Below are 20,434 nucleotides of genomic sequence, written 5' to 3' on the forward strand. Positions count from 1 at the left end.
TTATTTTATCAGCATAGCATAAGTAATAATCCTGCCCATTTTCTCTTTGATATGTTAATTGGACTCTGATTTACAGCCATTTGAAAAGTACAGTTTTGGGCTCTTCCGGGGGGTGCTACTGGGCCCCTGGGGGTTGAAGGGCAGTAAAACCTACATAAATGTATTCTCCTCATAATGGACAACAAACTGAGCTGAGTCACATTTATATCTGACAGTTTTCACAGTCCTCTGTTTTCTATTCTATTCATCATGACTATTATACCTTTTGACAGGACATTGTGAGGCCATCTGATGAAACATTGAAAAATTAGAAAGAAATGATTTAATAATGAAAATAATAGATTATTTATTTGATTTTTGAAGTATATGGCAAGAAATATAATGGATGAACCTGCAACAACTTGCCTTTATCTATTCCCCACCTGTAAAGCAGTAATCAAGGACAATGTGTACACATTGTGATACTTCACTATTACATAAGGACAAATTCATGCAGTGCTAAGAATATTAATTATTAATTATTAATATATATATATAACTATTTAGCAAAAATCAGTGTAAAAATGTCTTCCTCACCCTCACCGTATCTTATTCCTCAGGTGCTGGACATCAGTAATTTGCCTGCTCTTGGTTTTAATGCAGTACAAGATCCACGTTGATCATTCCTGCTACATTCTCAGTTATCCCTCAAGTGTTTGTAACAATAAAGCCCATGGCACCATCTTGTAATGCAGAATAGTTAATCTCGTAACTTCCTTTATTTCACAAAAAATTTTGCATATTTGTTACTAAAATATAAAAAAATTACTTTCTGGTGTACTGATGTCCCAGATGTTATTAATCCGATCAAAAATGTTTATGTCTTAAATAAAAAAATAATCTCAATAATTAAAATGTTGTTTTTCCAAGTCTAAAATAAACACATATGAGCCTACCTAGTAAAATTATGTATTTACCAAGAATCTTCAGAACACAATATTCACCATTTTCATTTTATTGAAGCATAGACTATAAAGTTGATAAAGTAGCATCAAGACGAATAAGATTCAATGAAAATAATTATCATCAAAAATACATTAACCTCATATATTAATCAGTTCACACAGATGAGTGATGAAATGTCCTTAAAAGTCACAGAGTCCCATCCAGTCAACTGTGATGCAGATCATGTGATACATATAAGACATGTGATACTGTTCCAGAAAATAATGATTCCCATCATCACATCTAAACTGGTTTCATCTCCCCATCGTGTTCTTCTTCTCTCGTGCCTGGAAACAGTTTGTGGTTGATATCCAGCACTGATGTGCTTGTTCTCAGCCAGAGGATCTCTCAGTCCTAAGATCCCAGACCTGGTCAAAGTGAAACAAGCAATCCAGATGAAGTTGTTTAATGGACAGAGAGCTCAGCTTATGTTCTGTGTGATTTTAGCAGTGTGAGCAACTATGACCCTTGTAGTACTGTACACTTACCATTCTTCAAGCTGTTTTGAGACCTTTTGAGAAGCTTTTTCTCTGAAGAGAATTTAGCACATCCTCTTCTTTCACTCCTTTCAAGAGCATCATTTGGTCAAAACCCCTCATTTGGCTGATGAGATCATCTGTACAAATTAAAATACTGCAATAAAAATTAAAGAATTAAGAAAAAGTTACAGAGGCAAAGGTCTTGCTCATGAGACTGCATTAGCATGTGTAGTTCTCAGAGACTCTAGAATTCATCTATTGTTGCAGTAAATGTGTTTTTTTCCTCTAGAATCTTTCTCCAAAGTTCCTGACTTCTCTCACAAATGTGTTTTAGTCTGTGCAGTGTAAGGCCTGGCTTCAAACCAATCAACTATCAATTCACAATTTATAACATAACATTTAGAAAACAATTAAATAATGTCAATTGGTGTTTATATCAACTAAACCAATTTCATGAGACTTGTCTACTCTTAAAACAGGTGGTGTGTTTTTAAAAACATAATATTAAAAATGTCCAGTCACACTTTGCTAACATGCTGCAATTGTAATAGTAAAAAAAGAAATTAAGGCTGACATGACCAGTTCTGTGAGAGATCATCATAAAATGTTGTATAACACAGCATTGCTTCAACACACACATACCAGAGGACTTCTGTTTGTTTGAGCACAAGATGGCCGTCTTCATTCCTCATCCTGAGCAAATCATTTCCTTGGTCTTCCTTCTCTTCTGTGAAACAAGATAATCTCTACTTACTCTGTGTGCAATTAATATTGCTCATTAAACATAATTAAGTTAATTTAAAGTAAGATTCAGACCAGAGCATTTGAGGAGTAAATGTTGATTAAAAAAAATATTCTAAACAAATGTACCTGGGAAGAGCTGATCATGGCAAGATTCGCTGAGACTCAGTAATAGCTCTTAGTTTTTAGGAAGGTTTGTGAGGGTTGGCTCTTGAGTGAGTTGTTGAGCTTGATATTTTAGACCTGAAAAAGAAGAACAGCATTAGGATTATCTGCAAAAAATCCTGTAAGACAGAAAGAAGGAAATATTATTAATTACGTGCAACTTGTACATTACACCTCTGTAAAGATGCAGTATAATTAAATGTTAAATGCATCCATTATTGAAAGCAAGTAATTAATAGCAAGCTATAGTCATATGAATTCTTTTGATAGTGTCAGATGAGACCGTCCTGGGGCTTGTACAATATCATACAGTGTTAAACTGGATTATTAAGACTGTGATGTGTTTAGGGATCATTTTTAAGACTTTGACCCTGTCCAGATACCCACACTTGCAGTCTTGGCCACTTGAGAGTGTGTGTACACTGTAAAAAGATTGCTGTAAATTTTACAGTAACTTACTGGCAGCTGGATGCCAGTAACTTACTGTAAAATAGTTTACAGTATCATTACTGTAATTCCATTTACAGTAATAATAATGCATACTGTATTACTATTTACAGTATGAGTACTGTATTTTTCAATTACAGTACAAGTACTGTATTTTAATATGCAGTAATAATACTGTATATTGTATTATTATTTACAGTACAAGTACTGTATTTTTATTTACAGTACTAGAATTGATTTCATATTACTCAGACTTTTTTTGTAGATTTTGGTCTAGCTTCATTTGCTTTATTGTTACAAAATTAATAAAATTTTAATCTACATGTCACTGGTAAGGTTGCAATAAAGTTGGATGAAACTGATCTAATCGCAGCAGTCAAAGTTTTATTTAATATAGAACTCAAAATACTGAGAAAACAAAGCAACAAAACCAAACACAGAGTATAAAAAGACGAACCAATTAATGAAATTAACAACAGGTGTAACTGATGTTTAACGAATGAAAAACCACTAGCTGTAAACTATACGTTTTTTACTCCCCCAAAAATGCATAAGTTCTCATGAACATTTGTCATTAAAATGTGCTGTTTCATTGTTTAACTATTTCATTATTTAACATTTACTTTAAAAAGTACATTCTACAAATGTGTTTGAATTCATCCTGTGTATTTGTAACATGGCTAAAAATTTCTGAAAAACATTCTGAAAAGCAGAACAAATCAAACAGTAAAAACATATTTTAGTCTTGTTTTCTTTCAATAATTTGGCCAGTCGAATTCAACAAGCTCTCTGATGAAAGATGTCACAAGAGGATTCAGGCTGGCGATTTTTCTCTGCACCCTTTTTCCAGATGCCCGGCAAAAAATCTGTGATTTTGATTTTGTGATTTAGGCATTTGGTGCCATCAGGGTTTATTCTCAGAATGAACCTGCAAGCAAGAAAAAACACATTTATCAAACCACTGATTTCCCAACAGTCATAACATGGTGCTATATGCAGTTTTATGTTAATAAAAGCAATATGTACTATATAAATAAATAATTAATTATACATTGTAGACAGATTATGAACAGATTAGACAGATTATCATGAACCTTTGTGAGGTTGCAATTAAAATGAGGGACACTTTTTAGTGATTATAAAGAGACAGCTCTTTGCGTGCTTTCTGCCATGCCAAATCAAACATAGTAGTCTATTTTTGCTTTTCTGTTTAAATTAACAGTGGTTTGGGAATTTAGATAATTTATTGGGAATGTTGATGCTGGGTTGTGATGTCTCTAGGCTCTGGTTCTCAAACTTTTTAGAGTAGTACCCCATGAGGCTTTTAACATCCATCTGCGTAACCCCTCTCTGCAGTTACACCTTTTTCACTTAGGGTCAATATTTGCTCCTAATATTTGCTTTTTTTACATTTACAAATACTTTTATAAAATAAATAATGCTTTAAATAAAAAATATAAAAAATTAAATAGAGAAATATGCAATGATGGTAAAAACTAAGTGATGCTTTAAATATGAAATTAAAACCCCCAGTACGTCGCAACAAGTCACTATCTTTATTTGTGAGGCATTCATTCATTCAGTAAGGAAGCAAATGGCTGTAATTATCAATGAATCATTGAATTATTGGCTCTCTTAATTTATTCAAAGCCGCAGATTCATTCACAAACACTACTGTGTGGTGCTGTTCTGCAGTAGCTTTCGTTGGAGCTATTTTTTGTATCGAAAAATACTGACTATTACTGTGTTTAAAATGAACATCACTTAATATTAATACCTTTCGTTTGTTGAACTGTTGTATAAATCAATGTCACATTAGCAATCGAGTGGATATTCGTGTTAAACACAGGAACTCACACAGGGAATGTTTTTGTATTGAAGAGATTTTGAATCTTAAATCGTCAGTAGGGTTGCCACCTTCAATACAGAAAAATAAGGGTAAATCACAACTTGTTTTCATAAAAATATTAATTGCTAATGAACTTTAGTAATTGTATAAGGTGGCGTGAACACAGATTTTGGATAAAATATTTGTCACTGTTTGCAGATAGTAACACCATCCAAACAGTGAAACCACATAACAAATAACTGATCTACAAACATTTATAAATTCATGTAAAACACACAATTATTGTTATTTTCTTTTTATTATTGGTAAGTTAATCTATTTTATATAGTCTATTCTTAATTGTACTGTAGCCTATTGAAGAATGCAATCATTTAAATTAGTTGTTTATTTGCTTCACATAGGCACTGTATTTTAATTATTAAATATATCTCTCTTATCTCTTATTAAAATAATGCTTATGTGTCTGACTGTACACCTTAACCGTAATAAACAAATCGGTAAAACTTTAAAATGTGTTTAAAAAATTATCTGGAGCAGCTTCCACCATTCTTTCAAATCGACTCTCTGCCAAGAGACCCGCCCTCCACTGACTATGATTGGCTGTGAACCTGAAACAAACCAATCAATCCAATGATGGCAGTGAGTATTACCCAATCAGGGGCAGAATAGGACGAGTATTCACAGAATGCCGGTGGGATGATCTGCATGAGATGCTGCATTGAAGACAACTCGGAAAATACGGGACAAACCACGTCCAGTATTGATTCAAAATGGGACGCGCTATTTTATTCTCACATGCGGGACGATTCCGTATTTCAAGGGACGGATGGCAACCCTATAAGTCAGTCAAGTCAAAATTTATATATGAAAAGCTCTTTTCCAAAACGTGATAAATTCCATAAATTTTTTTTTGTAATTTTGCAATGTTTTGTAATTTTGCTGTGTACTGACCCTATTTGCTGCTCCATCAACGTTTCTTGCCAAATCGCTATATTTCCATGTTTAAAATGCACTGCAAGATGCAGGTTCTTTCCAAACCGCGATAAGCGCTGAACCTATTTTTAGCCTAAACATGATATATCCTCAGGACTAATCAGAATTATCTTTCTCTCTTCACGCTCTCACCCTTGAATCACTCGCACATATCGCGCCAGACGCTCAGTTCGGCTCATTCGCACGTCCGTACCGTGCTAAACGCCTTGCGCCGCAGGACCTCCAGATGCACGTAAACGGCGTCTTTGCATTGACTTAAAGGGATGGTTCACCCAAAAATTTAAATTACGTAATTAATTAATAACTCACCCTCAATTTGTTCCAAACCCGTGAGACCTCAGTTTATCTTTGGAACACAGTTTTAAGATATTTTAGATTAAGGCAGAGAGCTCTCAGTCTATCCATTGAAGCAGAAAGGTAAGAAAAACATCATCAAAGTAGTCCGTGTGACATCATAGGGTCAGTTAGAATTTTTTGAAGCATCAAAAATACTTTTTTGTCCAAAAATAGCAAAAACTACGACTTTATTCAGCATTGTCTTCTCTTCGGTGTCTGTTGTGAGAGAGTTCAAAACACTGCAGTTTAGTGGAAAAAAAAAGACCATTAGACAGCTGCAGCTCATCCAAAACCTGCCAGGATTCTGACTAGAACCAGAAAATCTGAGCATATCACACCAGTCCTCAGGTCCTTACACTGGCTTCCAGTTGCATTTAGGATTGATTTTTAAGTACTTTTACTCGTATATAAGTAACTAAATAACCTAGGACCGAAATATATTTCAGATATTTTCACTGAATATAAACCTAACAGACCGCTCAGATCACTAGGATCGAGTCAGTTAGAAATACCAAGGGTTCACACAAAACAAGGGGAGTCCTCCTTTAGTTACTATGCTGCCCTCAGTTGGAATCAGCTTCCAGAAGGGATCAGATGTGCTAAAACACTAGTCACATTTAAATCTAGACTTAAAACTCATCTGTTTAGCTGTGCATTTATTGAATGAGCACTGTGCAATGTCCGAACTGATTGCACTATATTTTCACTGTTTTTTTATTCTATGTTATGTAAAATCATTTTCTAACTGTTTTAAATTAATTTTAAAACATCTTCAGTTCTCTCTTCACAGCAGTTCAGTCAGTGTACTGTTTGAGTAAATGAATTACTCCGGGATATTGGTTTGTTTGAACTCAGAGGGAGTGTCAGCCACATTAAATAAATTAACACGCAAGTCATTTGTGGATTATGCATATTGGAACCATTTAAAAGATTCAGTTCGATCTGTTGAACTGGTTCAGAAAGATCTGGTTACATCGAATGATTCGTTTGCGAACCAGATATCACAAACTGCTTTGTTTTGAACTCTCTCACACAACATATACGGAAGAGAAGACAATGCTGAATAAAGTCATAGTTTTTGCTATTTTTGGACCAAAATGTATTTTCAATGCTTCAGAATATTCTAACTGACCCTCTGATGTCACATGGACTACTTTGATGATGTTTTTCTTACCTTTCTGGACATGGACAGTAGACCGTACACACAGCTTCAATGGAGGGACTGAGAGCTCTCTGACTAAATCTAAAATATCTTAAACTGTGTTCTGAAGATAAAAGGAGGTCTCACGGGTTTGGAATGACATGAGGGGGAGTCATTAATGACATAATTTAGATTTTTGGGTGAACTATCCCTTTAACATGAAAATCACTTGCGCCAGACGCTCTTTTCGCATTTGGTGTGAACGCCACTCACTCACATACACAATGTCATGTCATGATGTGTATGTAAAGTTGAAAATGGATATTTTACTTGTTTAAAATGTGCTAGAGAAAGACATATGACTACTACACTCAAGTCTTTTGCAGTGTTTCACACGCGTCAAATTAAAATTATTGTTTTTAATTTTAATTTAAATGTTTCTTGAGCAGAAAGTCAACATATCGTCCCCTTGGAATTATAAGGTTCTATCTGCGTTCTGAGCAGTTTTGAGATATTGAGCTTTAAATTTTTTGCATTCCATGTAGAAAGCACCTTTTTATTTTCTAAATAAAATGTTCCAAAATGTACATAACTTAAAAAAACTACATCATATAATGTAAAGAAGTGGCCACAGAATAAAAATATGTAAATAACTAAATTTTGACAAAAATGTCAGATAGAACCTTATAATTCCAAGGGTACGATATTACAAAGATTTCTGAAGAATCAAGTGACACTGAAGAATGGAGTAATGAAAAAAGGAATACATAACATTTTAAAATATATTTAAATACAAAACAGTTATTTTAAATTGCAATCATATTTAAAAATATGACTGTGTTTCTGATCAAATAAATGCAGCCTAAAAGCTTTAGGATAAGAGCTTGTGATGTACAGCCTGGTTGGATTGGCTGCTGCCTAAAATAATTAAACATAATTTACCACTTTATTTACAAAATATTAATCTGCAACACATGTTCACAAGAGCACCGCGATGCATGCATGTTGTGTTGACACAAGAGCAGACATTCAGTCAGCTCTCGGGTATCTGTCTGCTGGTAGATGTTGACCAACTTTAATCTCATCCGTAGTATCAAAAAAGCTTTTTAATAGACTTACCAAGTGCAATCAGTCTTGGGGTACTGGGCAGAGAGAGGCTTCTCTCTCCATCTGTTGGAGTTGCAGTGACCTAAAAGTAGAGCAATTAACAAAAGGTTGGGAGAAATTAATTACATATATAGAGAACATACTTGCATCTTGTTTTAAAATACTTCTCAATGTGCTTTATAAGCATATGTCACTTTGTGATATCTATGTCTGCCTATCTTGCAAAATAGAAGTTTGATCATAAATGATGATGAAAATTAAAGTGTACCTCAAATGCATGACATATGAATACAAAAACAGTAATAGTCTTTTAGAAATGTCTTAAGAAACTATAATCCTGCCATCTCTTACATCCTCCAGTAAATGTGGGTCATCTGATCTGTGTGTCTTTGCATCAATGTACTGTGCTTTGACTGACTCAAGGGCTCAAAAGTGCTTTGAGGGTCTCATTTACTGGAACATCCTGCAAAAAGCAGTCCTTTCCTTTGGAATTTTTACCTAGATACACCTGTTCAGGTGCCACATAATTAAAATTCCTCTTGAAATATGTCTTCTGTCAAAAATGTTTCTTTAAAATGGTAAATGGACTGCATTTATATAGCGCTTTCAACAGACCACATGGCCATCCAAAGCGCTTTACAAGTTGCCTCACATTCACCCATCCACTCACTCATTCATACACCGACGGCGGTGTCTGCCATTCAATGCGCCATCCAGCTCGTCGGATGCTCGTCTTTATCATTGCAATTATCATCAACCTCAGAATGCACAACAATGTCATCATGGATGTCATTGTCATCATGGATGTCACTGTCATGTCTACAGTTTGATGCATCAGCATCTATTATTACAGGGTTCTCCAAAGATTCTCTGTGTTTTCTGCTTATGTGAGATGTGAAAGATGATTTTACATGAAAATGTTTTTCACAGTTGGGAAAGGGGCAGGTAACGTTTTCCCCATCTCTTATATGCCAATTTAAATGGACGCAGAAGCTAGGAAAATTTGGGGGTGTACAGTATGCTCGCATCCCACAACCTGACAAATCACAGCATCCGTTTGAGCAGGTCTGCAGTTAACCTTATTTGGTTGTGTGTGCTTACGAAGCATGTGTGACTTTAGTGCAGACAGAATCTGAAAACTACAAGGACAAGTCGGCAAACCACCATTGAACCTAAAATTAGACAGGTTCCTATGCATTATGATACGGTGGTAAAATCTGTAATGCGTTCGCACAGATAACTTGCAGTGTTCGCACACAAAACTGCGCAACCATCTTGACTGCTGCTTTTTTAAACAGTATGTTAAAGATAGAAATGACAGTTTTCATATTATGTTAACGTTTTAATATAAGAGTCAACGTTGGTATAATAATCACCAGCTGTTCCTCATTGAATTATTGTTAGCTTACCAGTTTCTTCAGATGACGGTAACCGCCAGAAAAGAACTCCAAGCAACTCCAAACCTCCGACGTTCCGCGGTTCTAACAGCAAAAAACTAAATGAAAACGAAATATTCACTTCAAAATACTGTTATACAACCTCCGTCTTTAGTGTTGCCTCACGTTTTCTTTTTGTACGTCAAGATAGTTTGCTGTTAACGTAAAGTTTCCACAGAGTCCTCCTGCTTAGCTAATTTACATTAAAGAGGCAGAGGAGCATTAAAAAAAGCTTATTTTGTTTCTGTGTCACTAAATATCAGTCAATGTAAACTTTATTCACCCCGTTGAAGTTGTCATAATGATAACGGTAGTAACAATTGTAACATTAATGTTACCTCAGGCCTTGACAAACAGGCAGAAAAAAAGTCTTGACTACAGGAATATGTCCTCACAACTCACTCAATTTGCAACACTGGTTCTTGTTAGGTTGCTGTTAATAAGTGACTGCATTTGAAAATATCTCGGTTTTAAATAAAATAATTACAAAAACAATACTAACCTTTTTGTTGAGTGTTTCCTCAGTTGTCCCAACCAACCGAAAAAAAAAAACCGTTGAAAAGAAGTCTCCGTTGTCATTGGTCAGTTTTTTCGCGGGCATTGTCGCTACTGTAAATCGATTTACAGTAGAGAATGATTACAGTACTAAACGTATATTTTCCCATAATCCTTTGCTATTTACAGTATTATACTGTTGGCACATGTAACAGTATTATACTGTACATATTACAGTAAAATACTGTTCAAATTACAAAAATCCGTTACAGTGTACGTGACAGTGTGTGAACGAGACTGTCCCCGGTCTTAATAATGCCAAAGCACAGCGTCCTTAACACACACTAAACCTCTCCAATACTGCTCCGGAGCACTATACAAAGCTTAGTGTATCCCATCATGCATCATGTTTTGGAATAAATCGTCAGACTTTTTGCCGAGATCTCACAAGAGGTCATGGGAAGCTGTCCAATGTACAGTATGTGAAATATTGATAATTAGTTATTAAAAATCTCTGTAAACACATAAGTGTCCCATAAGGCAGTGGCTCCCAATCCTGGTCCTGGAGAACCCCAACACTGCACATTTGAGATGTCTCCCTGATCAAACACACCTGATTCAACTCATCAGCTCATCAGTGAAGACTCCAAGGCAGATAAGAGAGACACCAAAACCGTGCAGTGCTGGGGTTCTCCAGGATCAGGATTGGGAAACACAGTCATCAGGTCATGAAAAGTTCGACACACACTTGTGGTTATCATGCTCACTCGAACACTAGGCCAAATACAGGAAAGACTTCAAATAAGTAATCAAGTGGTCAAGTGCAAAGATGGCAAGTGTGGGTATTTGGACAGTGCAACAGTTTAAGAAACAACAAATGCTGTACAAATTATAACAGCAGGAATGTTTGATAAAAGGGACAAACTATCACAGACTTACTGCTGCAAATATCTGCCTCCGCAGCTTTCGGTCTTCTCCATTTCTGAAGGAAACCCTCTCCAGAAACACCACTGGGCTGACTGCCTTTACGTCTTTTCAGCTAAAAATAAAAATAAAAATAATAAAAAGGGGAGAGTAAATAAAATTGAATTATATACAGAATGTTAATAATGATCTGTGAGCAAAATATTTAGATATAATAAATATATATATATAAACTGATATGAAAGAACTGCAAGATGGAAAAATGCATGTTTTATTATTTATTTTTAATTTGATTTTTTTTTTTTTTGGATTTACATTAAAAGGTATTAAAAGCATGGTACAGAACATATGATTACTGTGATATCTGTCATATAAAAGCACATAAAAACACTAACATTACAGTGATACAAACATAGCTGGTTTGGTGATTATTGTATTGTTGTATTGATTATTAATATACCATAGTAAAACTACAGTTACAGTTACTAATGTCCAGTTTACTGTGTTTTAACTTCACATTTCATTTATTACTATTGTAAGTGTCGTGATTACCATGATTTTACTACAAATACAACTTACATCATTAATCCTGAAATTAATAATAATATAAAACTGTTCGAAGGTCTATGGCACGTCAGGTGACAGATAGAGTTTAATCAGACTAATTAGCAGCTGTGTTCATTTATTTAAACGCAATGAAACTCAAAGACAGCCGCGGATGACCGATATAATACAGCGATTAAACATATGGCACTAATCTGATTAATAAATAAGACAGAATACATTTTATAAAAGGCATTAAAAGAGCGTATTTACGACTACTCACCCAAACTGTGGAACTGATAGCAAGTATCGCGATGTGTGCTGAGACTTCTTGAACGTGATTTCATAGCGATAAACATCTCCTGTCCTCGTGTCGAATTCTGACGCCAAAAGTTTCCCATTGAAAGCAATGAAGGTCGTAGTGCTTCGATATTCGACGCCGAGAGGCACATTTGGCGTCATAAAAGTGACGCTAGGGGCGCTTGACCATGCTTCGGTTTTTGACGCCTTTGGAGTGAGAATGGGTTGGAAATATCTGTGTCCACACAAAGCCTCAAAATATTTAGGTATAGTAGCTAAAGCAAAAATTCTTGCATTGAGATGCACCGTCACGTCATGCTAAACCTGTAAAACTATTTCTTCTGTCAGATGGTGATTGGTGCTTCCATGCACCCTTGGGAAAAAGAAGTAGCCTACACATTAGCATGCTAAGGAAAAACTATTTACTTGAAAAAAAATATGCTTAAGTGTGAACTGAATGTAAAGGTTTCATGTTATTTACAATGCAATTAATTCTTTATATTAAATGCAATTAGTCAAACTTTAATGGGGGGGGGGGGGTGAAATGCTATTTCATGCATACTGAGTTTTTTACACTGTTAAAGAGTTGAATTCCCATGCTAAACATGGACAACGTTTCAAAAATTAAGTTGTACGTTTGAAGGAGTATTTTTGTTCCCAAAATACTCCTTCCCGTTTGTCACAAGTTATGGAAAGTTTTTTTCGAGTATGGCTCTGTGTGACGTTAGATGGAGCGGAATTTCCTTATATGGGTCCTAAGGCACTTCTGCCAGAAGAGCGCGCGCTCCCGTATAGCAGAGCACTGAGAGCACAGACATTCACTGATCAGAGCGATTCACTGATCAGAGCGAGAGTGTTGTGAAATGTCACAAAAGAAGTGTGTTTTTGGTTGCCAGGGCAAGACAACCCTGCACAGATTACCAAAAAAAAAAAAAACAGCATTAAGGGACCAGTGGATGGAGTTTATTTTTACAGAGCATCAACGGAGTTGTGCAAGTGTTTTTGTTTGTTCCCTGCATTTCGAAGATGCTTGTTTTACAAACAAGGCCCAGTTTGACGACGGATTTGCGTATCGTTTATTTCTTAAGGATGATGCAATCCCAATGGAAAAGGGTCACGATCGTGTGTTGGAATCACAGGCGGTGAGTAAAACTGCTTAAAATATCTCTGCCTCCTTGTTAGTGCGTCCCCTCCCATGCCAGAGACCCGGGTTCGAGCCCCACTCGGAGCGAGTTGTTGCTGCTGCTGCTCTCGTTCAGTTTCAGCCTCGGGATCTGATTCTGGATCATAAATAAATGGCTGAATCTCGTAAGCCATGGTTTGTTTTGGATGATGGTTTTTCCCTCACGGTAATGTCACAGTTTCCACATGCTCTCAACGCAAAAGCCTATTCGCGCTCGTGATTCTTTAGCTCCGCCCACACGTCACGCCTCCAGACGCTCGTGTTTTTCCGGGAAAAATCGGTACAGACTATCTTTCTCTTATGAATATAATAAAACTAAAGACTTTTTGGAGTTATGAAGGATGCAGTACTACTCTATAGGTACTCAAGATTAACAGGATATTGAGTGAAAACGAGCATTTCACCCCCCCTTTAAAGTGCTTTTCGGACCGAATTAGGACATCAGTATCTTTATATGTAATTTCATAATTACATCTATTGTTTTTTTAAATCTGGTTAGTCTAATGCCCAATGTTATATTAAACTAAAATATTTTTTCATGTCAGTCTTATTGAAACGCAGGTATGTCATGTATTTTAATATATATATGTAATTGCACATTTCTAATAATGAAGTTGCTATTTAGAATTTTTAAGTGAATAAACATCAAACAACAGCTTTAGTTTTTCCACAAAATATCAAGTAGCAAAAACGGTTTTTAACATTGATTATAATAAGAACAGTTATTTAATAACTAAGCATCAGTAATAATCCAATCAGCAAATTAGCAATTAGAGTGATTACTGAAGAATCATGTGACACTGAAGACTGGAGTTATGATGCTGAAATTCAGCTTTGATCACAGGAATAAATGACATTTTTAAATATATTCAAATAGAAAATAGTTATTTCAAACGTTAATATTTCAAACAACTTTAAACACAAAGATATTGTTTGACTCCAGACAACTTGGAATATAGTGGAAAAGTTGGATTTGCTGCGTTCATGATGCTCTTATCGTGACTTTGTGTCCTTAAAAGCTTCATTCACCATTCATTGTACTGTAAATGTAAATGTATTTAAAAGAACAATCAGCATATTCTTCCAAATATCTTCTTTTGTATTCCATAAAAGAAAGAAAGTCATTCAGGTTTGGAATGAGATGGCAGAATTTAAAATGCTGCAAGAAATCACGATACACTAGCATTGTAATCTTATGATATTTAGCTTTCACCTCAGCAATCATTTCCTACTTATCTTTTTTTTATCACTGCAGTTCAGAGTCTTGAGTGGGTCTCTTCCTCTTTGTACGCACTGATAAACAAGATTTGGCCAATGGACTTCTGCATGCACAATGATACCAAGAGTCTGTTAAAGAGAGGTATAAGGTTAATGACTGCTTGACCTGTTTTCCGCTCTGCTGCATGAATGATCTATAATAAAATGGCAAAGACTTTTACATGCACACACACACACACACAGGTCCACTTGGCCTAAGTCGAGGGGGTCACCTTTGCCAGCTGATGTAGTTGAACGAACATGGCACAATCCTGCTGTATAAGAAGACTTGAGCAAGAGTCGTCCTCACAGACCTGCCCTGCTGTGCTTGCAGGAGCACAGGCAATAGATTGCATGTTTTGGAATTTGGAACGGAGAGGGTTTAAACAGCTGATAAAAACATTGTAATATTATAACTTCCAGCCAAACTAAGAGTCCTCAGTTTAAAAAAAATATATAAAAGTTTTATCATCTGAATCAGGAGAGAAATATGCATAGATCAAGTACCATTACATGTGAAAACAGTTCCAAACAAACATGTTGGTGGATACTGATGTGAGAAAACAAGAGGGAGTTTTTCACTATAGAGGAGTGGTGTGGATTACTTTTTTTTCAGTTGTTTGAACTCTCATTCTGACGGCACCCATTTACTGCAGAGAATCTATTGGTGTGCAATTTGGGGAAGTTGTGGCCTACTGGTTAGAGAGTCGGACTTGCAATCAAAAGGTTGTGAGTTCTAGTCTCGGGCCGGCAGGAATTGTAGGTGGGGGGGATGCATGTACAGTTCTCTCTCCACCTTCAATACCACGACTTAGGTGCCCTTGAGCAAGGCTTTGAACCTCCCACTGCTCCGGGTGTGTGTGTTCACTGTTCTGTGTGTGTGCACTTCGGATGGGTTAAATGCAGAGCACAAATTCCGAGTATGGGTCACCATACTTGGCTGAATGTCACGTCACTTCATGTAAAGCTTTGTTCTTATGCAAGAAACCAACTCGTACATCTCGGATAGCCTGAGGGTGAGCAATTTTCTAAAACAAAATACATTTGAGGGTGAACTATTCCTTTTTACATATTATACAAGATAATGATAATAATACTTTGATAAATATAACATTTTATAATTTAGTTTTTCTTACAGGTCAAGTTATTTCTTTGGATAAGCATTGTATGATCCTTATACAGTATTGTTCAAAATAATAGCAGTACAATGTGACTAACCAGAATAATCAAGGTTTTTAGTATATTTTTTATTGCTACGTGGCAAACAAGTTACCAGTAGGTTCAGTAGATTGTCAGAAAACAAACAAGACCCAGCATTCATGATATGCACGCTCTTAAGGCTGTGCAATTGGGCAATTAGTTGAAAGGGGTGTGTTCAAAAAAATAGCAGTGTCTACCTTTGACTGTACAAACTCAAAACTATTTTGTACAAACATTTTTTTTTTCTGGGATTTAGCAATCCTGTGAATCACTAAACTAATATTTAGTTGTATGACCACAGTTTTTTAAAACTGCTTGACATCTGTGTGGCATGGAGTCAACCAACTTGTGGCACCTCTCAGCTGTTATTCCACTCCATGATTCTTTAACAACATTACACAATTCATTCACATTTCTTGGTTTTGCTTCAGAAACAGCATTTTTGATATCACCCCACAAGTTCTCAATTGGATTAAGGTCTGGAGATTGGGCTGGCCACTCCATAACATTAATTTTGTTGGTTTGGAACCAAGACTTTGCCCGTTTACTAGTGTGTTTTGGGTTATTGTCTTGTTGAAACAACCATTTCAAGGGCATGTCCTCTTCAGCATAGGGCAACATGACCTCTTCAAGTATTTTAACATATGCAAACTGATCCATGATCCCTGGTATGCGATAAATAGGCCCAACACCATAGTAGGAGAAACATGCCCATATCATGATGCTTGCACCTCCATGCTTCACTGTCTTCACTGTGTACTGTGGCTTGAATTCAGAGTTTGGGGGTCGTCTCACAAACTGCCTGTGGCCCTTGGACCCAAAAACAACAATTTTACTCTCATCAGTCCACAAAATGTTCCTCCATTTCTCTTTAGGCCAGTTGATGTGTTCTTTGGCAAATTGTAACCTCTTCTGCACATGCCTTTTTTTTAACAGAGGGACTTTGTGGGGGATTCTTGAAAATAGATTAGCTTCACACAGACGTCTTCTAACTGTCACAGTACTTACAGGTAACTCCAGACTGTCTTTGATCATCCTGGAGGTGATCATTGGCTGAGCCTTTGCCATTCTGGTTATTCTTCTATCCATTTTGATGGTTGTCTTCCGTTTTCTTCCACGTCTCTCTGGTTTTGCTCTCCATTTTAAGGCATTGGAGATCATTTTAGCTGAACAGCCTATCATTTTTTGCACCTCTTTATAGGTTTTCCCCTCTCTAATCAACTTTTTAATCAAAGTACGCTGTTCTTCTGAACAATGTCTTGAACGACCCATTTTCCTCAGCTTTCAAATGCATGTTCAACAAGTGTTGGCTTCATCCTTAAATAGGGGCCACCTGATTCACACCTGTTTCTTCACAAAATCGATGACCTCAGTGATTGAATGCCACACTGCTATTTTTTTGAACACACCCCTTTCAACTAATTCAACTAATTGCCCAATTGCACAGCCTTAAGAGCGTGCATATCATGAATGCTGGGTCTCATTTGTTTTCTGAGAATCTACTGAACCTACTGGTAACTTGTTTGCCACGTAACAATAAAAAAATATACGAAAAACCTTGATTATTCTGGTTAGTCACATTGTACTGCTATTATTTTGAACAATACTGTATAAACAAACACATATGAAAAATACCACTTCATTACAGATTTCGAACCCTTTAATATAGAAAACACATACATATACAGCATATGAAAAACATCATTAAATCACAAAGAGAAAATACACATCGAATGTAGTTTCTGACAATGCAAGGATGATTCTTTTTGCAAGGATATAAATAAAATTAAAAACAAGATCAAAAACAAAATAAAATTAAATTAAAGGTTAAAAAAACATCTATGTCATACATATAAGTCTAGCTCACAATCTCAATGGCGGTATATAATGATAATTTATCAGGGCAATGTGACTTGGCTTTTACTGCTCATATAACATTTTAGAAAACTGTAATGGTTCATCTTGGGCATTGGTGCACGCTCAGTCACTCTGTAAAGAAGAAAAGAAAAGTAATATCATGACCTCAAAACTGAAATGAAATAACTAAAGAAGACTACATAATCATGTGATACTGTTTCAGGAACTTACAAGATCGTCCAGGTCATCCATGGCAGGAGGCTCTCCTTTGTTCTTCATATCATTAAGCATCTGCATTCCAAAAGAGTTATTATATTTTACATAAAAAAATAGTTTATCTCAACATGCTTAAACATCCTGTGTCTGTGCTGAAAAATGATAACAGGTGTTGCATCACCCTATTCAAACAGATGAATGGACTTACATCCACATAATCTTCATATTCTGCCATGCCCTCTTCCTCTTCATGTTCCCAGTCCCTCCAGTTATCAAAGTCTACTAACAGCCATGCGGGCTGAAAAGACAAGAAAAAATGACAAGAGCACAACAGATAGAACGATAGAACAATCGATGTATGGATGGATAGATGGATGGACGGATAGATACCTTTGCAAGATCTTTCTGGAGCCGAGGCCATGCCACATTTTCCTTCACTTTCCTTATCAAGACATTAATTGTCCGGTCAAAGACTTTCTCCCTTGAATCCTAAAAGATCATTTCAAGGGAGCGGTTTAAGACACTGATGAAATGTCAAGACATTTAGCATCATTTACACATTTCATGAATCATGATGTATGGTCACAACAAAATAAGACTTTAACATTTCTTCTGTTGGTTACCTCCAATAAAACACAATAACAGGTTTAAAAGTGCATGTAATATGCCATCGAAATATTACAAACGTGAGGGTTCAAATCACAAACTGAACGGTAAAATACTTACAGATTTAAATACTCGGTCATAAAATTCAATCTCATTGTAGATATTGTTGTCATCTATGTCTTTACAGCTGAAAAATAGGGAAATATTATACATTTTACACATTTGCTTACTTGTTTCGAAATACATTATCTAGCTGATGTTATTAGAGAAGTAAAGCCCCCAATCTGAGAGTTTGTTTGTTGCTATGGGATCCCTATGGGATATTACTGAGAAACACAAAAATAATCAAATATATTTGATAGAATAAATATCAGAAATCCTTTTCTTACCTTAAAATTATTTTCGTGTCCTGGATATCTACTTGAACATCTTTGGGGTTTTGAACCACAAAGTTGATAGTCAAATACTTTTTCCGGTCGTACCACAGTGTTTTGGCTGGTTGACTAAAGAAATTAAAAGAACCAGTTTAGACAAAATATGTCTGATCTAAAGTAAATAAAAGAAATATTTTAGTCTAAGTGAAGAGTTCATTGCAAAAATTATTCAAAGACATCAGCATGCGGCTTCTACCATTTCAAACAAGCCCTGGTGTCCACACCTACCAATTCTCTGGTCTCACAATCTTTGGCATTTTTAAGTCCCGTAGAGTTGTTCCTGTAGTTCCCGGTGTAAATATTTAAACGGTTAATAGATTATGTGGTTTTCTTTACTTTTAAAAAGAAGACCTAGTTTTAAAGAAGACAGAACTGACTGGAGAGAGCTTAGTATGTCTGTGGTTGGCTCTATTTTTAGGATGGATGGTATCAGCTGCTGGAGAGCAACACACCACTTCACCCCCTGCTCTTTCCATTTAAAGGCGCTGGTGGAACATTCAGGAAAATCACTGTCGTTTCTACCCTCACCCAGACCGTGATATTCCCTTTCACACCTCGTGTCTGAGGAGGAGGGGTAAGAATCTGACAGAGAAACAGATGCAAACCTCAACCAAAGGTTTACTTGAGCATAAAACATTTCAGTTTTGTTCATATATTTTTGTCTTACAGATCAAATCTTACAGGTGAAGCTGAAAATTTGAACTCACCATAAAAAGTCATTCAATTCTTTGCACATAGGCTTATTCTTATCACAAACAAGGTATTTTTTTTTTTTTTTTTGAGGATCTGTAATCTTGAAGGATTCTGGTCTTTCCCATAGAGCTGATGTTGCTGAATCCAGCTTCATGAATGTCATTAATAATGGCCTCGATGCATATTTAATGCGTCTGCAGCGCCATCTGTGGAATTTGTGTGGCCTACGTTATGTCGATATTTTACAATGTTTAATTTTTTTTTTTAATTATTATTATTAATTGCAAGACAAAATTAATACAAATACAAAATAGCACTGCATTGACAAAAAAAAAAAAAAACTTTTTTTAAATAAGCTTTAATAAACTTGTTATTCTTATTATTATCAATGTGTTTAAGAGATTTATCGATAAGCAAAATCTCTGCAAGAAAGACATCAAATCTACGTAATGTATTTGAGAAATGTTGATTTATGAATAAAAAAAATTACAATGCAAAACAAGAAAATTGACAACAAGATCGACAACATGGTTACTAGCAGAAAAATACAAATATGATATTTTGCAATGTGGAACCAAATTTAAACTCACAGTTACGTCTTTGTTATATTCTTTAAACATTTAAATACAGCACTTATTTCACGAGAACATAAAAGGACGTAAACATGAGAAATAATCTTTATAACATGATGTAAACATGAGAAATAATCTTTAAAGAATGCATTAGTTGAAAACAAATGTCAGTCCTTTTAACTTGTGCAAATAATATCGAGCTAGTATAATAAATTAATCACACAAAATTACGTCTAAAACACATTTTCGCATAGCATCTATTCAAAAGGTTGTTGTACACACGACTTTACATCTTAGCATTTGACCAATTGGATCGTCTGCATAAAAAGATAAAATAAAAGAAGATTCACTCTGAAATACTTAGATTTGTATATTAAAAATCAAGAAAAACAAGATTGTTATAAACCAGAAAGTATTCGTTTGTATTTGTATGATATATCTTTTAGTCTACTATATGGTCATGTCATGGATGCCAT

General features: G+C 35.6%; 1 protein-coding gene and 1 long non-coding RNA gene across 3 annotated transcripts; both read right to left on the reverse strand.

Annotated features, from left to right (window-relative positions):
* Positions 1 to 985: 985 nt before the first annotated feature.
* Positions 986 to 11,223, reverse strand: LOC127969005 (uncharacterized). Of its 2 annotated transcripts, none has more exons than XR_008156206.1 (4): positions 11,113 to 11,223; positions 2,334 to 2,447; positions 1,473 to 2,190; positions 986 to 1,352 (listed from the first exon to the last, which is right to left on the reverse strand). It is a non-coding gene; the product is annotated as an uncharacterized LOC127969005 (long non-coding RNA). The 2 variants fall into 2 exon arrangements; XR_008156205.1 differs by having other exon boundaries at positions 10,787 to 11,187.
* Positions 11,224 to 17,222: 5,999 nt separating this feature from the next.
* ptges3l (prostaglandin E synthase 3 like) lies at positions 17,223 to 19,212 on the reverse strand. The gene is made up of 7 exons (XM_052570553.1): positions 18,922 to 19,212; positions 18,649 to 18,762; positions 18,380 to 18,446; positions 18,044 to 18,142; positions 17,862 to 17,951; positions 17,669 to 17,728; positions 17,223 to 17,569 (listed from the first exon to the last, which is right to left on the reverse strand). Exons 1-7 carry the CDS (start codon positions 18,948 to 18,950, stop codon positions 17,561 to 17,563), a joined length of 468 nt encoding a protein of 155 aa, XP_052426513.1. The 5' UTR covers positions 18,951 to 19,212; the 3' UTR covers positions 17,223 to 17,560.
* Between the last annotated feature and the right edge of the window lie 1,222 nt (positions 19,213 to 20,434).

Source organism: Carassius gibelio, chromosome B12 (genome assembly GCF_023724105.1).
Source record: "Carassius gibelio isolate Cgi1373 ecotype wild population from Czech Republic chromosome B12, carGib1.2-hapl.c, whole genome shotgun sequence".
NCBI lineage: Eukaryota > Metazoa > Chordata > Actinopteri > Cypriniformes > Cyprinidae > Carassius > Carassius gibelio.

Excerpts from the sequence above, each read along its gene's own strand:
- ptges3l (XM_052570553.1), bottom strand. The coding sequence starts at position 18,950 with ATGCCAAAGATTGTGAGACCAGAGAATTG. Across the intron at positions 18,763-18,921 it reads ATTGTGAGACCAGAGAATTG|TCAACCAGCCAAAACACTGT; the intron begins GTAGGTGTGGAC and ends TAATTTCTTTAG. Across the intron at positions 17,952-18,043 it reads TCCAGAAAGATCTTGCAAAG|CCCGCATGGCTGTTAGTAGA; the intron begins GTATCTATCCGT and ends TTGTCTTTTCAG.